Source organism: Onychomys torridus, chromosome 6 (assembly GCF_903995425.1).
Source record: "Onychomys torridus chromosome 6, mOncTor1.1, whole genome shotgun sequence".
NCBI classification, from domain to species: domain Eukaryota; kingdom Metazoa; phylum Chordata; class Mammalia; order Rodentia; family Cricetidae; genus Onychomys; species Onychomys torridus.
The window spans coordinates 31,107,431-31,129,526 of NC_050448.1; the positions used below are offsets into that span (position 1 = coordinate 31,107,431).

The 22,096-nt window shown below is 45.5% G+C and overlaps 1 protein-coding gene across 2 annotated transcripts in view; it reads right to left on the reverse strand.

Moving 5' to 3' along the window:
* The window catches only part of Maml3 (mastermind like transcriptional coactivator 3), a 424,042-nt gene that overhangs the window by 170,575 nt on the left and 231,371 nt on the right, over positions 1 to 22,096 (reverse strand). For both annotated transcript variants that reach the window (XM_036191147.1, XM_036191148.1), the window contains exon 2: positions 329 to 1,927. In XM_036191147.1, coding sequence (XP_036047040.1) covers positions 329 to 1,927 — 1,599 coding nt within the window. The remainder of the gene's footprint in view (positions 1 to 328; positions 1,928 to 22,096) is intronic.

Below are 22,096 nucleotides of genomic sequence, written 5' to 3' on the forward strand. Positions count from 1 at the left end.
TGAACCGGAAGAAAAACTATAGAGGGATGCCACACTGAGTCATGTGACTTCTGCAGCCTGCTTTCCTCACAGTGAAAATTGGATGTAATTTAAAATTTTTCTTGGCTGCAGGCAAGAACAGGAGGACTAGGAGGCATTTGTGTACGAGAAAGGTTTACTGGGCCACTCTTTCTCCAACTCTGAGAGGAAACCGCACAAAGATGCACAGGGCAGGATTTCTGCTGGTTATTAGGCTCCACTCCAGGCCTAGCCTGGTGCCCATGATACACACGGGACAGCCTGGCACACAGGTAAGAACGGCTCCCACTGGGTGCCACTTCTCACTTACCTGACCGTGGGCTGGAAGCGCAGCATAGGCCATGGGCGGATTCATCACTCCTTTCTGCTTAATGAGAAGCACGCGTTTCTGGTCCTCACTCAGGTGCGCTCTGGGAGCCTGCAGCTGTGGTGGGGGCGGAGGCTGCTGCTGGGGAGGCTGTGGCTGCGGTGGCGGCTGGGGCTGCGGAGGCTGCTGCTGGATGTAGGGTATCAAGGGGTTTTTGTTGGGGTTGGCCATGGGGGGCGTCATTCTTGAACTCAAGTCCGCATTGAAATGGGTCAGAGGCTTAGTGTTGCCATAGGTGAGAATATTGTGCTGTTTGTTTAAGGAGTTTGTACCCAGGTTATTTGGCTGCTGACTGATCATGTTCATGTGATTTGAAGGGAGGTAGTTGTTGATGGTGTTCTTCTGCAGGCTGTTGGCCATTGCAGGCACTATAGTGTTTTGGTTGTTAAAGGCTTGGGGGTACATCATTGGGCTATTTGGTTTTTCTGCAGTAAAAGCTGCTCCATATGGACTTGACGGAGGCCCTAAGGGAGACCAATTTGAAGTCTGATTTGAGTGGGACTGCTGTTGCTGTTGCTGTTGCTGTTGCTGCTGCTGCTGCTGCTGCTGCTGCTGTTTCTGCTGCATGAGTTTGGCCCTCTGTTGTTGCTGGGCAGCCATCTGCTTGAGCTGCTCTGCCGGGGACATGTCAGAGCCGGGCACTGCCACAGAGCCTGATCCTGAACCAGTCACTGTCACCGAGACTGGATTAAGGAGATAGCCATTGCCAGGTCGAGGTGGGGCTTGGTTTGGAGTGTGGGCTTGGTTTGGAGTTTGGGGGGACTGGACAGCACAGTTAGCTGGCGAGCTGGCAGGGTTTGGAGCCACAGGAGTGTTGGCCACAGATGGTAAGCTAGTGGCTGTGGAGACCGTAGAAAAGGGGGGACCAGAAGATGAAGGTCTGGTTTGGGGCGATCCCATAGAGACGTGTGCAAAAGGAGAGTGAGAGGCATCGCTCTTTACACTTGCACTCTCATGGGAGAGTGGGGTCTCCATGGCCGTCTGTGAGAATTCCTGATCCTTCTTCTCTTCAAAGTCTTCATTGAACAGGTCCTGGATGTCATCTTCCGGAACCGTGTTGGCCAGTTCGTCTATTAGTTCCTGCCACTCTTGGTCATTCAGGTTAATGTCCGAGAACAGCTTGTTCTGATTAGAAAGTGACGTTTCGGATGTGTCTATGCAGGCGGGGTCATCAAGAGGCTCCTGTTTGAGGTCCTTGCTCTGCAACATAGCAAAGCTATCCTCCAGATCCCCACAGCCATTGACAGGGAGTTTAATCTCAGGGAGCCTGCCATTCTTACCCAGATCCTCTAGCAGCCCAGGAGTGTGAGCAGCGCTGTTCTGCAAGGGTAAAGAAGGCTTGAGGTCAAGTTGGTGAAGGGGTGAACCTGAAGGCAGTGGCATGTTGTTGGGCAAACTGTTGATGGCTTCCATCCCCGTGGTAAGGTCCTTTCTGATGCGCTTGCTTGTGGGAGAGAAGCTCCCATCGCAAGCCCCATTCTGCTGGTCCCCATTAAGTGGCGATCGGGCCCCCTCTAGCTTCCTTTTCACAGTCTCTTGGAGCTGGAAAAGAAATGGGAGAGAACATGACTTAATCTCATATCGAACTCTTAACCATCGTGATGTGCATCGCGGTGCACTACCTTAGTGCGTAGGCATGTTCATGTATACGCATGCACACCTGTGTGCACAAGTGTGTGGACCTTGGGCACTGTGCACCCTGTTTTGAGATAGTGTGTGTCACTGGCCTGGAGCACCCCCCCCCATGAGGTGAGGCTGGCCAGTGAGCCCTGGGGACCTACCCATTTGCTTTCTCAGTGCTGGGTTCCAGGCGGACATGTGCCTGATTTTTTTGGTTGTTGTTCCTAGGCTTTTGGAATAGAACGCAGATACCAGGATGAAGAATCTCCTTAGCCCATGAACTACATTTTAAGTGCTATATAACACACCAACAGGAAAGGACACTTGTAGTTTCAGAATCAGGCGACACCATGGTTCAACATCTGTGAGAAAAGGCTTCGTTTAAAAGCAGAGTTCAGAGAGTCGAGAGATACGCAGGGTAAAGGTCACGGGGAAGGGTCACCTGTGAGCAGTTTCCAAATGTAGTCCACACTTGAGATGCAGACTAAGACACATCGCACTTGAAAAAGATACCTATTCTCGATTCTCACCACACCCCCATAATTGAAACCATCAAGGGATTAAATCAACAATATTTTGAAAAACACTTATCAGTGTCTTTTTTAAAATTAGTTTATTGTAATGAACTTGCAAACTGAAAAAATATACACAGAGAGATTAACATAGATAGCATTTGCCAAAACCCAAAGTCTACAGATCTCAATGAACTACACAGTTAGAGCAGCCAATTGGAAGCTGTGGAACTTGTCTTTGGATTTCATGATTTCATTATCAGTTACATCATTATGCACTTATCTACCACAAGAAAGTGAAAAATCAGGAAGAAAGTCAAAATTAAAGAACAATTAGTTTTATATCCTTTTGTGACTTTACCTGAATTCTGTTCCTCCTCAGTCACCAAACAGTAGCCTTTCCTATTCTCAGTACATACATACTATACTCACATATACATTTCTCTCTCTACACACACACACACACACACACACACACATTATAGATGAGACTCTCATATGCATTTTTTTTTCTGAGAGCGGGTAACTTCACATAGTTTTATACTTTGTTTTTTTTTAAAGATTTATTTATTTATTTTATGTGCATTGGTGTTTTTTTTAAGATTTATTTATTTATTTTATGTGCATTGGTGTTTTTTTTTTTTTAAGATTTATTTATTTATTATGTATACAGTGTTCTGTTTGTATGTATCTCTGCAGGTCAGAAGAGGGAGCCAGATCTCATTACAGATGGTTGTGAGCCACCATATGGGTGCTGGGAATTGAACTCAGGACATTTGGAAGTATAGCCAGTGTCCTTAACCTCTGAGCCATCTTTCCAGCCTGTGTATTGGTATTTTGCCTTCGTGTATGTCTGTGTGAGAATACCAGATCCACTGGAACTGGAGTTACAGACAGTTGTGAGCCACCTTTTGGGTGCTGGGAATTGAACCCTGGTCCTTTGGAAGAGCAGCCAGTGCTCTTCAATAACCACTGAGCCATCTCTTCAGTTGTATAATTTCCAAGTCCATTTTCCTGTTAGTTTTGTGGTTTCATTTTTCCTTTGGATCTAGATAGTATTCTATTTTTTTATATGTAGCAGAATTTCATTATCCACTTATCTGTTGATGGACAACTAGGTTGGTTCCATTTTCTTGCCAGAGTGACCAGAGCAGCAAAAACATCTTATGAATATGGATTTCACACACTGCCAAAGGGCAGACAATGAAGGTTAGTATCGCACACAGCCTAAAACTTGCACCTGTCTGTTAGTTTATCTCTCTCACAGCCCCATCTGATGCTTGGTGCATTTCTATCATCTCCTGTGACTTCACAATTGGTGAGATTTCCTCTTTCTCACTGTCATGCATTCTTTGTTGTAAATGATGGAATTCTTCTAGGTTCCTTAATTTTTTTTTTCTTCTGCTCATGTATATGATGTCCTGGACATTTCCCTCTACTACAACATCCTCGACCATCTTCCCTAGGCTGATGGTCCCAAACAGTGTAGCCAGCTCCATCTCTGCTGAGCCCCACTAACTCCAACTTTCTCAGAGAGTTAAGGAGCATCTAAAACTCAATACGATCCTCACCTGTTCCCCATCTCTGTATCCACATAGTCACCTAGGCCAGAAGTGTGAGCACTGTACACTGACAAGTTCATCTCATGTCTGTACATACTGTCACTGCCCCAGACCAGGGGACCATCTCTGGGTGCCTGTTCCCTCCTTTACCTGTTCTTCCAGAAATTCACTGTTTCGCGCTTTCCTGTCTATTCTGCACACTGTGCCTGCTTCCTGCTCACAAGCCGGAAGTGATCAGACGAAGATCTCAGCTGTCATCTTTACATCTTCTGTCCTACCTTCTCCCTACACTTACCCAGTGTCTGCAATCCTCTATCAATTCTCCTAAGGCTCTTTTTTAAAGTGTGTGTGTGTGTGTGTGTGTGTGTGTGTGTGTGTGTGTGTGTGTGTGTGTGTGTGTGTGCGCGCACACGTGCACAGTAGAGATCAAACCCAGGAGGCCTTGCTCATGCTAGGCAAGCACTGCCCACTGAGCTGCACCCCGGCCTTCCTCAGCCTCTTTAAGTTCCCTGACTGTGTGTCAAGATTCCTTTTGTCTCCAGGCAAAGTAATGTTTTCTTAGCTTGTAAAAAATCTCCCTTCCCTCCCTTTCCCTGGTTAATTCTCCCTTTCCCTGGTTAATACCCCTTCTCCCCTCCCTTTCCTTAGTTAATACCCCCTCTCCCCTCCCTTTCTTTAGTTAATACCCCCTCTCCCCTCCCTTTCCTTAGTTAATACCCCCTCTCCCCTCCCTTTCCCTGGTTAATACCCCCTCTCCCCTCCCTTTCCCTGGTTAATAGCTGCAATGTTTCACATCACAGTTCAGATCCCCCTTACTGTAGGGAGTTGCGGATCCCTCCCTACCCCACCCCAACCTACCCACACTGAACTAGATTAATCCGAATAAGGTTTTCCAAGCCATCTACACTTCCCCATTGATCAGACTTTGTGCCGACAAGTTAGGGACCGTGGCTGACTTGTTTCCTGGGTATCTGCGGTGGTCAGGTTCTTAGCACCAGTTACTAAGTAGCTGTAAAAGGAGTGAAAAAATGCTGCTGTCCCATTCAGAGATGCATGAGGGCCTGTGAATGACCACAGGCCAGCCTGGTGGCCCTGAGGAAGTTCTGATTGAGAGTCTTCTTCCCTGGAATGGATAGGACACTCTCTTGCTCCACAGCGTGTTCACTCTGTGAGTTTATTAGTTTGATACCAAGTTCATATCTTTGCACTTTTCCTTCTGCCTGTGGCTCTGGTCAAAGAGTGTCCACAGAGTGTTATGTGGGCCAAGGATTTCCCTCTCTAAGTTTCCCACTGGGCTGCAGAAGCACAGGTGAAGGCCGAGGGTCTAAGTGATGCTGGTGACGTCACAACTGTTCTTCTACCTGGGTACCCCGTGCTTGGCAGAGACACTGTATTTTAGAGATCCTATAGGTGAGAGGTGTTGATTCCCTCCGGGCTGAATCCGTGGAGCTGACAGGGCTCGAGCCCTGTGGAGAGAAACACTGATCTGGTGATGGGAGTTTTAAGGAGCACACACTTTCTTGGAAGCAGAGAACGTCATTCTTTTAAAGTAAGCAGACTCAAAGGGAACCTTGATCTAAATGTCTATCTAATCCCTTTCCCCAAATCTTAGTTTTAATTACAAACCAGAGCCCATCATAATCATTCAGTTGAGGCTCTTCAACAGCTGAAAACGGGGGCCTAACTGGGACACAAGTAGAGCTTGACTTCAAAGAAAATGATGTTCCAGTCCATCATGTTAGGGAACACTGCTAGAAAATAACGTTATTTATGGAACAAACCAGGAAACCATGGTTCGGATCATCAGTGTGACAGGTGCATGAATGTATGTAGCTCCGAACACGCTGACAGACTCAAGTATCACAGCTTAAAGGCCTACAGAAATGAGGCCCAGGCACCTCCTGAAGTGATGTTAAGCTTGAGAAAATGAGTACTTGTCTTTAAAAAAAAAAAGGAATCTGATGTTATTTTAGAAACACAGGCCCACGATTCTGTTCTGGGTCATGTCATGGATGAACAGGATTGATAAATAAAGATGCTCTACTTGTCTCCCCCACCACCCCCTATAAAACAGAGGTGGCCAAGTCTCCAAAGGCCAACAGGTCTGCTTGGGAACCCATTCACCTCTAAGGAGTTAAGTAGGTGAAGCACCAGAGCCCAGCATTATAGAAATAAGAGCGAGGCACCGGAGTGAGAAGGATGGCTGAAGACCCCCTTCCCAAGCATTACAATAGCATGCAGGCCTCAGCAATGGACGGCTGTGAGGCCAGACAGGTCACGCCCAAGGCTCTCTGTTCTGCTTGCTTCTGAGCCCCTGGCAGCTCCCAGCTGACACTCAAAGGATGAATTTGGAGAAATGTCCCTAAACTGTCCCAAGTTTGGTTTCATGGGTTCCCAAACGTGTTAGTAGCACTAGCTCACAGAGTTACCGTGAGGGTGAGTTCATAGCAGATAATGTGCAAACACATAATTTTGCAAGTGGGACCCAGTCAGCACTCACTAAGCCCCAGCTTTACTATTTTTAAAATTCAGTCACAACCGCCATGGGGACAGAATGCTTCCTGAGTCTTCAAGACACAGATAGGTATAATGGCAGTATTTCTGTTCCCTAGCCGGCCAAACCTTAATGTTTCCCAAGCATCTGGAGTAGCTTTCATAATATGAACAACAAAAATCAAATTTGCAATTCATGCCCGAGTCCAAGCGCTAATGCATGCGTGTCCTAGTTGTAGAGCAGGGGAAGCTATGTTGTTCAGGTTCAAACCGGATACGTTCCCAGCACATGACCTGAAAGGGCTGTGGAGGAGATTCTCTTCCCCAGGGGCTTCATGTTCTCCACTGCTGGCCCCTTTTAGCCAAATCGTGATCTGTGTAGGTATCAGCATTTGGGAGTATGAGAAAGAGCACTGAGGACGCTATGCCATGGTTTCTATGTTCGGTTTTGTTACATCCAAATAGCAGCGCGATCTTCACATCAATTCCCTCTGTCTCATCATCCATTGTTTTATGGAAAGGTGGTCTGAAAATCTAATTCCCTCTTTATGTCCCTCATGGGAGAAGGGGATGTGGGGAGGGAGCCGCGCAGCTGGCTCTGTGCTGGAGAATCTGACAAGCAGCTCGTTCAGTGAGTACGAGACTCCTTGGCTGCACACTAGCAATCGTCCTGGGAGTCCCCACTCTTAGGGACTCAGGTCAATCTCAGCTCCAATTGCTTATCTCAACAAGACTCTGGCCCTCTTACCTCCCAGAGCAGAAAACCTCTTAGTACACTGTGCCCTCGTGAACAAGCATCGAAGCTTTACTGAGGCTTAGCCTGCTTGTTTCCATGTTACCACACTTATATATAGAGATGTTTTCTCCCATTAAGGGAAGCTGAGCTGCCAGGAGCTGAAGTGTGCTGCTCAGCTAATGCCTGTGACAATATGGGTTGCTATCAGGTGTCAAGTGCTCTGGAGAATAATTCCCCTTCCAGAATGCTCTAGAGATGGCCTCCTTTCTGCAGTGTGGCTTGATAGCTGGTGTTTATGTTGAATTACAGGATATATGTGAGGTAGAGGAAGTGAGAGAAAACCAGAGGTTGAGAGGGGCAGAATGGTGTGTGCCCGGGAGTGTATTGTGTGTTCCAGATCCACAGCAACAAGAACAGCAGATACCTACTCATCGTTGTTTACTGCAGGCTACCCACAACAGCTAAGCTATGGAAACAATTCTTCAACAGAGAAACAGATTGTTCTTAAAATGTGATACAGGCATAGAGGCTGATTAGATGCCCAGTGGGTAAAAAAACCTGTTGCCAAGTTTGACAGCGCAAGTTTGGTTCCCAGGACCTACACAGTGGAAGGAGAGAGAAGGGACCCAAAGATTGTCCTCTGATCTCCACATGTGTGCTGTGACATGGGCATATGGCGTGCACACACACACACACACACACACACACACACACACACACACACACACACACACACACACACACACAGAATGAATATTTTTCAGCCACAGAGAAGAATGAATAAGATATTTGAAGGAAAATAGATGCTACTAGAGATTATCATGTTAAATGAATGAATCCAGTCTCAGACAGTCAAATAATACATGTTTTCCCTTCTTTGTGGGTCCTAGACTTTACATAGTGGTACAGAAAACCATGTATGTCCAGAGGACATGTGTCTGGGGAAGACAGCAAACAATGGGGGTGGGGCAGGGAAGTGCAGAGTGTGTTTGAAGTTTTTCATACACGTGGAATGACCTTATATAGCCTGCCTTCATAAAATAATTTCTGAATGGATTGCTGTGCCTTTCAAGTTAAAAAGCACATGTTATATGATCACAAAGGGTAACAGTTATCCTTACAGCAGATCTTTGCACCAATGGGGCTGACTGTAGAGGTATCATGTTCCCCAAAACTATTGTGCACCCTAATAAACTTATCTAGGCTCAGAGAACAGAACAACCACTAGAATAGAGGCCAGAAAATGGTGGCACACACGCCTTTAATCCTAGCATTCTGGAGGCAGAGATCCATCCAGATCTCTCTGAGTTCAAAGCCACACTGGAAACAGCCAGGCAATGGTGACACATGCCTTTAATCCCAGGCAGTGATGGCAGAAAGCAGAAAGGTATATAAGGCATGAGGACCAGGAACTAGAGCTGGTTAAGCTTTTAGGCTTTTAGCAGCAGTTCAGCTGAGATACATTCGGATGAAGACTCAGAGGCTTCCAGTCTGAGGAAACAGGATAGAGGAAGCTGTGGCTGGTTCTGTTTCTCTGGTCTTTCAGCATTCACCCCAATACCTGGCTCCAGGTTTGTTTTTATTAGTAAGACCTTCTAACAATCTGTGCTACAGCTGATGGTTCTATATTGGGAAAAAGACAGTGTTTGGGGGGAGGGAATGGTGGGTGGCAGCCGCGACAAGGAAAAGGATGGCTAAGGTCACCAGCTTCTTTCGTAGATGAACTCTAAATACCCTCAAGAGGCTTTGCGTGGTTTCTTTCCTCTTGTCACAGCTGTCCCCTCCCCCAGCACAAGTTTGTGTGGCGTTCCTTACCAAACTGTTAAGAGACATGGCTTTTTCCCTGAGATGTAAAGATGGGTTCGAATCTATGCTGCAGATACTAACGAACTCCAGGAGAGCGTTGTGGTCGTTTTGGTATGTTCTGGGCAAACCTGAAGATGATTCACTAGGATCAATCATTGTGTGGTTATTCTCTTTCCAGTCTGTGAGTAGTAATGAGCCTAGGGTCACATGGATGACTCTGACTTGCTTACTTTGTATTTGATGGAGTGACCTGGCATGGGCATGTGTTAGATATTCTCAGTGTGAGGACACAGAGTGTGACCCACTTTCGGGACTTCCCCACACATGTAGGTCCTCTCACAAAAGCTTTAAGAGTTTCAGGGATTTGGTTTTCATTTCTTCTGTTTTCAAGCTTTGTTTTGTGACAAAGGTTTTCTAATTTATTTTTGTCAGCATATGTTAATCGTTCAGAGGGGTTTCACGGTGACATTTCCATATATACTTACAATGTATACTAGATCTTATTCAAGGAATTCCATTTTCTCTAGTGTTTTTTCCCTCACTTTAGTGGGACTGTGAAGGTGTTATCAAGGTGGATGTCCTGATTCTGCTTCAACAATCCCTGACTTAGCAGCTTCAGGTGGCGTCCAGATTGGGACACAGGGTAGGCATAGGGGCACAGATAGCCAAAGAAATGTAATGAGTTCCTCGGGTGTCCTGAGATAGCTGGGTTAGGATCTCCTGCATCGAGGCCCTGGGATGCAGACTACAGTGACTGCTGCATTCTGATATTTTGAAGTCTGAGATCAGATTTTTAAAGACACACAACCAAAGAACACAGATTATGTCCTGCTTGCTCTGGGCATCTCATAGTAGAACCAGGGAACTGTACTCTAGACTGAGATCTTCCCAACTTCAGGGGATCATGAATTGAATGCAAGATTGATGGATTTCCATCCTATTTTCCATGAAAAAAAAAAATATATATATACAGTTTAGGTTCCTCTGAGGATGGTAATATCTGTCACCATTGCCTATCCTACAATACCATGGATAGGGGAAGGGGACTATGCATCTGTATGGGCTCTGTGCCAGTGGCTTCAGGGTCAACCCATTTCCAAGAGCATGAACCATCCCAGAAAACAGACACATCAACAAAGGTGCTGACAAAGGTTAGATGCGTTTGTTTGAAAGAGATCTTCCCATCAGGCAGAACAGCACAAAAGAATCTTGCAGGCCACAAGAATATATCATAGAGATTCAGCTGTGTATTAAAGCTGAACTTTGACTGGCCAAGGGTCTGTCAAAAGGCAAGCCATTTATTATTAATATTTGGTGTTACCCAGCCTTTAATATTTCAGCTGTCTTCTGCTATGAAATCCTTGCATGCCTAGACCAATTGGTAAACAGTTCAGCTCCCCTGACCTGCTGAACCTACTAAGTTACTAACTGCCCTGCTGAGCTTAGGAGACAAGCTGGCGGGAGATGCCTAACTTTGTTTCCTGTGCTAATGAAGCTCAGACCATCCCCTGGCCTTGAGGAGGCCTAGTGGTTCTCCAGAGCACTTTGAGAACAAAAGAGGTTTTTATATATCAAGGTGAGAGATAAAACAACATTCGTGAGGAGGCAGGGAACCACGTGCCCAAGGAAAGAAAAGACAGGTATTTTCTGTAGATAGAGAGAGAACAGGACAGAGAAGAGAAAAGAGAATGGAAGAACTAGACGGGTAAGACCTTGAGAGGAACAAACTGAGATGGGGAAGAACTAGATTGAAGGGCTAGAAGAGAGTACTAGAGGAATGAGATGGAAGATGAGGAAGAGCCAGATGGGGAAGAACAAGATGAGGAAGAGCCAGATGAGAGAAGGAGATGGGAGAGGAGCTAGCAGGGGAAAGAACTAGATGGATGAGAACCTCGAAGAGACAGAACTAGATGAAGGAATTAAGATAGTAGTCAAATATAGAGAGAAACCAGGCAAGAAAGGAGCTAGACATGAGAGCAGAATAGAAGCTGTGTAGAGAGAAACCTATCACAGAATAATAAAATGTATGAACTAAGGAGTTTCGTGTACATAGATTCATTTCTCTTCATCAAAGGTTAATTATCAGCTGGTTGTAGATTCTTCCCAGACCCTGGGAGGGGACTATAACGGGACTGGACCTCCATAGTCCCCGATAAAAGAAAAAGGAAAATCATAACCCAACATGTGAAGCCCTTGCCAGTCTCACACACTCTCAGCAATTAGAGAGAAAATAACATATGTGAACTTAAAAAAATTTAACGATATAACTATATGCCATACACACTGTGGTAGTTTGAATGTAACTGCCCCCATAAGCTCATAGGGAGTGGCATTGTTAGGAGATATGGTTTTGTTGTAATGGGTATGGCCTTGCTGGAGGAAATGAGTCACTATGGAGGTAGGCTTTGAAGTCTCATATATGCTCAAGCCACACCCAGTGAGATAGTTCACTTCCTGTTGCCTGTGGATCAAATTATATTAACCCTCAGCTCCTTCTCCAGCACCATGTCTGCCTGCAGGCCACCATGTCCCACCATGATAATAATGGACTAAACCTCTGAAACTGTATGCTACCCAATAAATGTTTTCCTTCATAAGAGTTGCTGTGGTCATGGTATCTCTTCATAGCAGTAGAAACCCTGACTAAGAACACACTAAGACACACACCTAAGCATACATAAGCCTGGAGATTAAAACTCTGCTTGTGAGGAATCCAGAATGGTAGTTTCCTGGGCCCGTTTGGTTGCAAATGCTGGGTCTCTGGAAGAGACACTTACTCAGAAAATTTAGAAATCTCCATTCTGAAATGCTTCAGGAAAAATGGGATCTCCCTCCAAGGGGCTTTGCCCTTAGTGGGCATCAATAATACCAGAGAGCCCCATGGGAAGGAAGGAAGCCTGCAAATATGGAACCCCAGCCTGGGGCCAGCACTGTCCATGGCATTTTGAGGCCACCGTGTACTGATAGTACTTCTTTTCCAATCTTGGATCACAGATACCCAAATCTGGCTGTGAGGTCCTTAATTGATTGGTTCTAAATAAATAGATTTTTCTAAATATGTTTTTTTATGAATGACTGAATTTGGGGGTATGCTTTTATCCTTTAGCAATCCTTAAACATGTAGTAATTACCATCTGGCTGTACCACAACAATGGATCCCAACACATTAGGAGCAGTGGCAGACAAGGCCCTTGACATTTAGAAACACTATGTCCCAAGATCTCCCCAAAGCTCCAAGTTTCCAAGTACATATATGTCCACATATGCTCTTGGCTTTCTCACAATTGAAGGAATAAATCACATTTCACCCCTGGCTACATGAGTCCCAGGCACTCTTTTTATGTGACATTTAGGTAGTTTTCATCATGACTATTGATGAAACAATGAACCACTCATTAAGACTAAGATGGTAATCCCTACAGTCACCAAGGCTGTGTGATTCTCAGATCTCTTCACATGAGTACGAGTTGTTTTTTTTTTTTTTTTTTTTTATCGGATAACTCAATTTATCATTTAGTGAGAGTTAAGATTTTGTTGGTATGAAATATTCTTTTTTTAAAAAAGATTTATTTATTATATATACAGAAGAGGGCGCCAGATCTCATTGCAGATGGTTGTGAACCACCACGTGGTTGCTGGGAATTGAACTCAGGACCTTTGGAAGAGCATTCAGTGCTCTTAACCTCTGATCCATCTCTCCAGCCCCTGGTATGAAATATTCTAATTGATTGAAAACTGCCAGGCATCACGCTATGGGTATTGTATCTTAATTTTTTTTTAATTTATTTTTATTGAGACAGGGTCTTACTATGGAGTCCTGCCCGGCCTAGATCCCCTGGCCTGTCTCCTGATTTATGGGAGTAAAGGCGTGCACCACCATATTTGGCCTATTTTTATTTATTTATTTATTTATTTATTTGAGATTGGGTCTCATGTAGCACAGGCTGCCTCCCAACCGGCTGTGCAGTCAGTCTGTCCTAGAACTGTTGATTCCCTGGTCTCAGGCTCCCAAGGAATTGGATTACAGGGTCTACGTCCATCCTTGGCTAGTACTTTTCTTTCGTCTTGACTAATCGTCATAATAAACTATGGTGGCTGGGGCACCCAGGACAGGTAACTCACATTCCACTCAGAGCTTGTTCTCCATTCTTCCCCTGATGGCTTCTGCCCTACCAGACTTCACCAAAGCCTGCCCATAAATTCTAGGCGGTTTTGAACCTGTCATGGGAAGTCCGAGGAGGATCTACCCATGGCTGAGTCAGGTTTGCCTGTTTCACGGAAAGGCTGGGTGATTTTCTACAGGAGAGATGCTGTACCACACGTCTGTCACGTGCTTGAGAGGTGGTAACTGCTATAGCAGAGCGGCATCAGCAGACAGTGGGTATGTGCGGCTTCCGGCACTCAATAGTTCTCTTAGGAAAAGCTCCACAGGGACAAGAAGCTGCTGTCAAAATCCAGTCAGAGCCCTGAAGGGCTCTGTCTTACACACACACACACACACACACACACACACACACACACACACACACACTGCATTTACTTTTTAAGGACAAGAAACAGTATCCTTAGGGGCCTCTCCCAGTGGTTCTTACTAGAAGTCATGCATACATTTTCTATTCAAACATACCTGTAGGCATGACCTTGTGTTATTTTCTGAATTTTCTAATGGGATTTTATTTATAGCTGTAGAGAAACAAAGGAGAGAAGTGAGCAAGAAGGAGGAACCATAAGGAAGAGAGGGGACACATGAAAAGATGAGACACGATGGTGTCATTCCCAGATGGAGACTCCTACAAGCCAGGGGGGGCAAAGCGCTGCAAGCCAGGGCCAAGCCCAGGGTTCTGTTTGTTTTCTGGGAGGGACGGGGCAGGAGGAGAAACACTCCACAGAGGTACCGTGCTTTTCTCTCCCTTGGGTCGGACCTAAGAATATTTTTATTCCACTGTTTACTCAAAATGTCCTCTTTCTCAATGAGGAATTCTCACTTTCGTTTTTAGCCCTTCCTGAGAGCCTCTCTCTCTGAAGTCGTGCACCAGCTTAGGAGATGCAAATAGCCCAGAGCTTCCAGATGTGAGGAGCCGCTTTTGAATAAAACCCAGCACATATTCATCTCCCTTTGGAATGCAAAAGTATTGAAATAGGTCTATAAAAAAAAAAAATCTCTGGTTCCCCTCAAAGAGGTCAAGAGCTCCATTTCCTAGTGAGCTGTCATTGTATTACACAGTGGGTGCATCCCGGCAGCCAAGAGCCACCTCCTGAGGAGGGCACAGAGATTCTCATATCCCCCACCCTCACCCATAGTCCTATGCCATTATGCAAACAAACAACTTGATTCTTATTTCTAGACAGCACCTGACTCCCAGGCCTCCATTTCACTGCACATTTTTGCTCCGGATATGAAGGCTGAGGGCCTGGACTTTCTTTACCAACGAGGTGATTGCTTTATGGCTATGCCTTTCCATGTGTACACGTATGTGCACCTGGATGCAGGCCCATGCCTGCACACGCAGAGGCCAGGGGTCGACGCTGGTTCATATTCTCTGTCCCTCTCTATCTTTTTTTAAAAAAAGTTTCTCACTGAATCTGGAGCTGGGTGATTCTGCTATACAGACTGATTGGCCTGGCAAGTTCAGGGTGTGTGTGTGTGTGTGTGTGTGTGTGTGTGTGTGTGTGTGTGTGTGTTCCTGTTTCCACCTCTGAACACTTGGATTACTGATAAACACAGCCAAATGCCCAGATTTTCACATGGGTGCTGGGGACCAAACATGTCTGTAGCAAGCCCTTTAATCTCTGACTGTTGACTTTCTCCACCAACAGGACACAAAGCAGGCCAGAAGGACTTTTCTCTTCTGAGTGAATCCCCATGGGAAGGGTAAGATATCCACATACGCGTGTTATATGAGGCCTGTTCTCATAAATGGGCAAATCCTAAGGCTGAAATGTCCAGCCGGGTGGCAGTGCATACTACCATTCAACCTAGAAGCAGTAACAGTCTGGAGTCTGCCAGCTGAGCCTTCCTGTGTGGGGAGATGCTGCTCAGCTTCATCCCAGCTGAAATACATTTTTTCAAAAGAAATTAGACAGAGGCACTGTTGTTATAGCAACAGTCAGAGTCATTTAGGCACACAGTTTCCTTTCCACAACCTCCCTGACTTAGGTGGGCAGTATTTCATTTATACAAGAGGAGTGGCCGAGCCTGAGCCTGCATGGACCCTTTATCAGCCTTTAAGATGGGAACGCCTGAGTTGTCTATGGCCAATCTAAAGCCCCAAGACAATATTATGTGTTCCAGAGGGTGAGCAGGAAAGGCCAGCAAAAGCCCTCTGACTCCATCTCCTTCCATCTCCTGGGGTAGAAACTGAAAGTGTCAGTGCTAAATTTCCTGGCTTATCCAAGGATTGGCAGCCCCAAAGAGGAATTTCCACCAGCATGGTAATGCAGTTAGTGAACTGGGAAGTGACTTCATTATGTCAGTTCTATAGGACTTTGGGGTGTAGATGTCCTAACGGGGTAGCCCGCACTAGCCACTGAAAACAATACTCAATTCCAAAACCATCCTGTTCTGAAGACTCTTCACGTCAAAGGACTTTCCAGAAGTGCCACCAGGAAGTTGCCCACATCCACACGAGGGATATACAAGGGCGGTAAAAATCTGAGCCTATGGCTCATGGCCAGTGTTACAGGACAACTGTGTCCTCCACCATTTACCAATCTGTATGTCTAAGTCCCAGCCATCAGAAACTCAGCTGTGACTATGTCTGGAGACAGAGTCTTTCTAAGGCCATTAAGGCAAAAGATGGTCTTTTAGACCCTTACAAGATGAAATTAGGGAAGAAGGTGGGGACACACACAGAGAAATGACCACCTGCCAGCCCAAGAGAGATGGCTGCCTTAGTCCACTTATACTATTGCAACAAAATGCCAGAGACCAGATAATTTACAAAAAGTAATTTATTGTCACAGTCTTGAATGTTGGGAAGTGCAAGATCAAGAGGCTGGAAGGGGCAGGCTCTGGTGAGCCCTGTTCCTATGGAATGGTACTGGGACCTGGTGAGCCCTGTTTCTATGGAATGGTACCAGGGCCTAGTGAGCCCTGTTCCTATGGAATGGCAACATCTGGGCCTCCTGGCATGGCAGAAAAGCAAAAGAAAAAAAATACAAAGATATATGCTCAACTATGTTCATAGCAGCATTATTTATAATAGCCAGAACCTGGAAACAACCTAGATGCCCATCAACTGAAAAATGGATTAAGAAAATGTGGTACACATACACAATGGAGTACTACTCAGCAGAGAAAAACAATGACATCATGAAATTTGCAGGCAAATGGATGGAACTAGAAAATATCATCCTAAATGAGGTAACCCAAACCCAGAAGGACAAACATAGTATGTACTCACTTATAAGAGGATTCTAGATATAAAGCAAACAACAATCAGACTGCAACCCACAGAACCAGGGAGGCTATATAGCAGGGGGACCCTAGGATGACTGTGGCTTATAATAAGTTTTGGTTTTGCCCAATTACTGGGCAAGCCTCGATGAAACATTTCACTCTTAGGATAAGAATTTGTACTGTATCAAGCTGATAATAGAAAAAAAATAAAAATGGGAAAAGAAAAAAATAAATAAATAAATAAAGAGAAAAATTAGGTCCCTTTAGCTCTGCAGTCGGCGCCAATCCCACACAGAGGACTTACTCAACTCCAGAGACCCTGTTAAGCATCAGCACACAGGGATGCAGTTGAGCATTGAGTTCTAGGAGACATTCAGACCACAGCAAGGGCTCAGAAGAAACCGGCCTTGCTCACACCTTGAGTTGGACTGCCAGCCTCCATACCTGTGAGGGGGTACATTTCTGATGCTTAAGTAGCCTAGTATATTATACTTTGCATGACAGCCTTGGTGGAGAAGACTAACAACTTGATTCACACCTATTCCTGTCCTCTCTGGGTCTTAGTTAGGTCAAGCTCTTAATAAGTACCATAATGGGGTTGGGGATTTAGCTCAGTGGTAGAGCACTTGCCTAACAAGCGCAAGGCCCTGGGTTCGGCCCTCAGCTCTGGAAGAAAAGAAAAAAAAAAGTACCGTAAAGGACCAGCTTGCACCAACTTGTCCGGGCTTTGGCTTAACTGATCTCTGGGCACCGGTTCTGTGCCAGGTAGGAAGGACACTCTAGAGAGTAGGAGTGGGCATTTGACCTCAGCAACTTTCGGGATGGAGATGCCAGGGAAGCAGGCCACAGTGTAGCCTGTAGTTTGCATGTCTCTTGGCGTATGGGGGAGAGGCTTCCTGAGAGAACTTACATACAACCTAAGATTGGAGGAGTTTGTGGTCAGGGAGCAACAGTTCCGTTGTTGGGAACACATCTTTGTTCAGAGAAGGAAGAAGCGCATTTGTGAGCAAGACCTCCAGTACTTATGTTTGCCTTCAGCCACAGTGTCCAAGTGCAAACGTGGGGGAGTGAGCCTGGAAAAAGAAGCAGGAGCCACAGGGATCGTGAAGAACCAGCCTGTGTTGGGGAGTGTGGGTTGGTCCAGAAGACATTGGGGGGAAAATCGTTACTTGGGAAGTTAATTTCTGATATGATAATGATAAGAAAGTGTACAATAAGTTACCCAAAGTGAAATCTTTGCAGTGATCTGTACTGTCTTACCAGGGTTCCCATGTCAAGATATCAGACTCGGTGCCTTCTACAGCTCAGTGTGGAGTGTTACTCCCCCACCACCACCACCACATGTGGTCCCCTCTGGGAGGTCCCTCTGGACCATCACAAGGTAAGGCTGATCTAGAGGAAGTATCCATGTTCTCTCCTGCCCTTCTCTCTGCTTCATGGACAGATGCAGTAAGCACCCTCCTCTTCTATACATTTCTACATGGTGTCTTATGTCACCAGGGGCCCAAACAACAGCGCCAAGTGACCATGGGCTGAAAACATGATCCAAAATCCATCCTCTCTCATTCTAAGTTGATTTGTCTCAGGTGTCTGCCATGTGACAGAAAGCTGATCAAGACAGTGGCTACAACACACCTGAGCTTTGGCGTTCTGGAAGCCAGATGTCTGGGATCAAGGGGGCGATGGGGTTGGTCTCACTGACATGCCTCTCTCTAGTATACAGAGGGCCCATTTTCCCTCCGTCCTCACATGGTCCCCCCTCTGTGATGCCACATCTTCTGTGTCTGTGTGTCCAATTACTACTCTGTGTGTGAAGACAGAGGTTATGTTCGTTGAGGGCCCACCTTAAGGGCTTTGCTGCCATTAAACGGCCCTATCTTCAAACCTAGTCAATCTCTTAGGACTTCAGCCTCCAAATTCGGGGGAGGCGTGATGCAGCTCATACAGAATCCAATATCGTCCTTGCATAGCTGATTAGGGAAATGTCTAAAGGTATTCTCAAGTTATAAATCAACAGGGTACAGAGTTGGCCTTAAAGAAAACAGCTGACAATTACCACTTTATCCGAGTTTAGCAATGCTTTATTTCTGAAAGTGTCTGCTTCCCTGCATCGCATGCTTCCCTGCATCGCATGCTTCCCTCATTGCTCTGACAAAGTTTGTGGCACAAAACCAGCTTCAGGGGCTGGAGAGACCGAACATCAGGTCAAGGCACTTGCCACCAAGCCTGAACACCCGAGTTCCATTCCTGGAAGCCACATAGTAGAGTGAGAGAAACCAACTGCCCAGAGTTGTCCTCTGATCTCCCCACATGAGGTGTGACACACGGGGGTGCGCACTTGGACACATACAAACAAATATTCATATAATTATTACTATACTATGCAAAGTACTTCCCATTCAGCGTTTAATGTCCAAACTCCGGACAAACCCTCAGAACAGGCAGAGGTGGGTCTGCTGCGTTTCAAGAGGCCCTGGAGTATCCCCTTGTTCCTTGAGAATGAGTACTGTACCTTCACAGTGACACCTGACCTCAGAGGGACACAGCAGAGGGAAAACTGAGGCAGAAGAAGAACGGGTTCCCCACTCCAGCCAAATATCCCAAGCGAGGGGTAAATCACAGGGCGAACAAAATGGGTGAGTGTTAGTCAACTTGGTGCTGTCAATGTCCTCTAAAAGTGGAGAGCCAAGCGAGGTATGTCAGTGATTTCATCCCTAGCCTAGCCAACCAGACGTTATTTATGCACTTCCCATTAGAATGCTACAGTTAAGTTTGCATAGGCTTTCCTATAACTACCTACTAGTGCACAGTTATGGCTCTCGTAAAACTCCCCGGGGGCAGACATTTTTTTTTCCACCTCATTTCAGAAGTTTAAGAAAAATGGTAACAACAGATGATGATTTTAGAGATATTTTTGAAGTTGTTTGAATGGGAAAGAAAGGAGGGTTAAAAAAAAAAAAGCCACAATGAATATTTTGCCACCTTTTGTCCAATCTAGCACCATAAATCAAAGGAACTGATCATAAAGGCACCAGGCAAGGCAATGTAATAGATTTCTCTGGCGACTGCCCACACTGCCAGATTGGACTAAATGAGGTCTGCATCCACGTGGTTATCAGTATTTAAAAATACCCCGAGTGTACACAACACAAAATGTCAGGAACTTGAAAAGCAAAAATATGCTTGAGCTGTTTTCCAAATCTCTCTACAGCCCAGCAACTAAACAAACTTAATTATGTGACCAGGCAACAGCTGTTTAACCTCTCCAGCCTCTGCTTCCTCCGTTCTAAAGCGAGGGGCTGTGGTACGTGGTCTCTGAGGGCTGCTCCAGCTCCCAGAGTCTCTCCTTGGCCCCTGGATTCAGATCAACAGCTTACATTCATGGAAGGCACTATTCACTCAAATGCACCCTTGAACTGGAAGGTTCTTGCTCATTCAGATCTTCGTGGCAGAATGCAAGCAGTCACTGCTCATCTGCAAAGGTTTTTCTAGTATATTGGGAAGAAAAATTATACTTGAGTCTTAATTACAAGTATCTTCAAAAACCCCCGCAAGTAAACGAAGTGTGTAAATTACATGATTAATTTAAAAAGTAGATTTTTCCCCCTGATGGCACACCTGGTATCAGGTGCTGAGCTGGGTACAGAGGATGCCAAGGCTGCTAGGACTCAGATATCAAAGGACTCAGCTCTTACTTTGCCCCCAAGTGTTGAGCAGCTCCTGTCGTGGGTGAGACTGGTCTGACGCAGCCAGCCCTGGAGTACTGACTGGCAGCTGCAGCGTGTGATACAGCTGTGCACAGTTCTTCTAAATCAATAAAAGAAATGGATTTTAAAGAAACGCTATCCAGTGACATGAAGGGGCTGAACATATGTGTTTAGGTAATTAGATACCAGGCCAGGTTGTAAGAAGAGGTCAAGGGCCTAGCATGTGGCTCAGTGTGGAATATAACATGTACAAGGTCCTAGTACTTCAGTTAAAAATAATAAATCCAGTCAGAGTGGTGGCACATACCACCTATAATCCCAGCATTCAGGAGGCTGAGGCAGACAGTACAAGTCAGAGGCTAGCCTGGGCTACACAAATGAGACCCTGTCTCAAACAAACAAACAAACCACATCTGTTGCTATCTCTAGCATTCTATAGTAACACCTAGCTAAGTTAAACTCTGATAATATTGCCTCCAGCTGTGACTTGGCAAAGAGCCAACCTGATATTTCTCCCTTCCTACCATGTAAAAGGATCCGTCTAATAAAGATGATGAGGGAAATGCTTAACCTACTTAAGATAGAGACGAGCCTCAGAGGCTCAAGGACTCAAGAGACTCAGATTTAAATAAACAATTGATACCCACATTCTAAAGTCTTCTCATATATTAGAGTAGTTCCCCAAGGGTGTTTATTTACTAACAGTTTGAACTGCACTTGATACTTCTAAAATACATCACACTCAATATATATTTACCACGATACTTCAATTCCAATTTTTCTCAATTCAGGAAGCTTTTTCCCCAAATTAGTTTGAATTAGGGAGCGTCTATTGTATTCATAAACTCTTCATCTAAACGGCAGAAATGACGACGATCACATCCGTCTTGGGTTTGCTGGAAGTCTGCGGTTTGATTTCCAGTCTGAGACTGGGGAAGAATGAACTCCGGCTGATTAATGGCCATTACTGGCTTCTCGCAGCTGTAACTTATCAGAATATGTATACTCTAATACTGTACCCATGGTAATTATCTCATTACTATGAAGTGTCACAGAAACGCATTATGCGAAGTGAGCATTGAATCACAGTTAGCAATTTCTTTTTGATACCAAGCCCGAGGAGCTTTGTCACAGCTTTGATGGGCTGCTGGGCACCCAGGCTGGCGCCCCTTGGCAGCTCTGTCACCTGGCTCCCTTTGTGAAACTTTTCCATACCTTGGCCTCTAATTTGAAAATGGGAATATTTGTGTGTGACCCCCCCCTCACCGTGTCCAAAAGACCAAGAAGATGGCCTCAGAGGTAGCTGCTCATCCCCAGCAAAAGCACCGAGGTATTACCCAGCCTGCACAGCAGTCATTCTGGGTGCATCAATATTTAATGAGCAGGGACACATAATATTCAACAGGCTCTTTATATATATATTCCTCAACATTGCTAAACTAAGTGCATGACATGGCTGGAAATGTGGTTCAGGTGGTAGAGTGCTTATCTTGTATGCATGAGGCCCTAGGTTGGATACCCAGTATCTTCTAAAGCAGGCATAGTAGAATTCCTACACTCTGGAGCATCGGAAGTTCAAGGTCATTCCTAAACAACATGGTGAGTTCAAGACCAGGCTGGGTTGCATGAAACTCTGTCTAAAACACGAACGAAAAAGGAAAACCCAAATAAACAACAAACAAAGCTAGAATAAACAGGACGGTGAAGTCATCCATGCACTGACCCAAGAAAGCAAGGACGGAGAGGCCTTGTTCTGTATGTCGGAGGTGTTTGAGGGGGTGGCGGACACCAGCACAGTTTTCTCTCACTTCTGAAGACGTGCCCTTAGAAATGCGCTGGCGAGTACTTGATGGTTTTATCCATCAAACATATACGG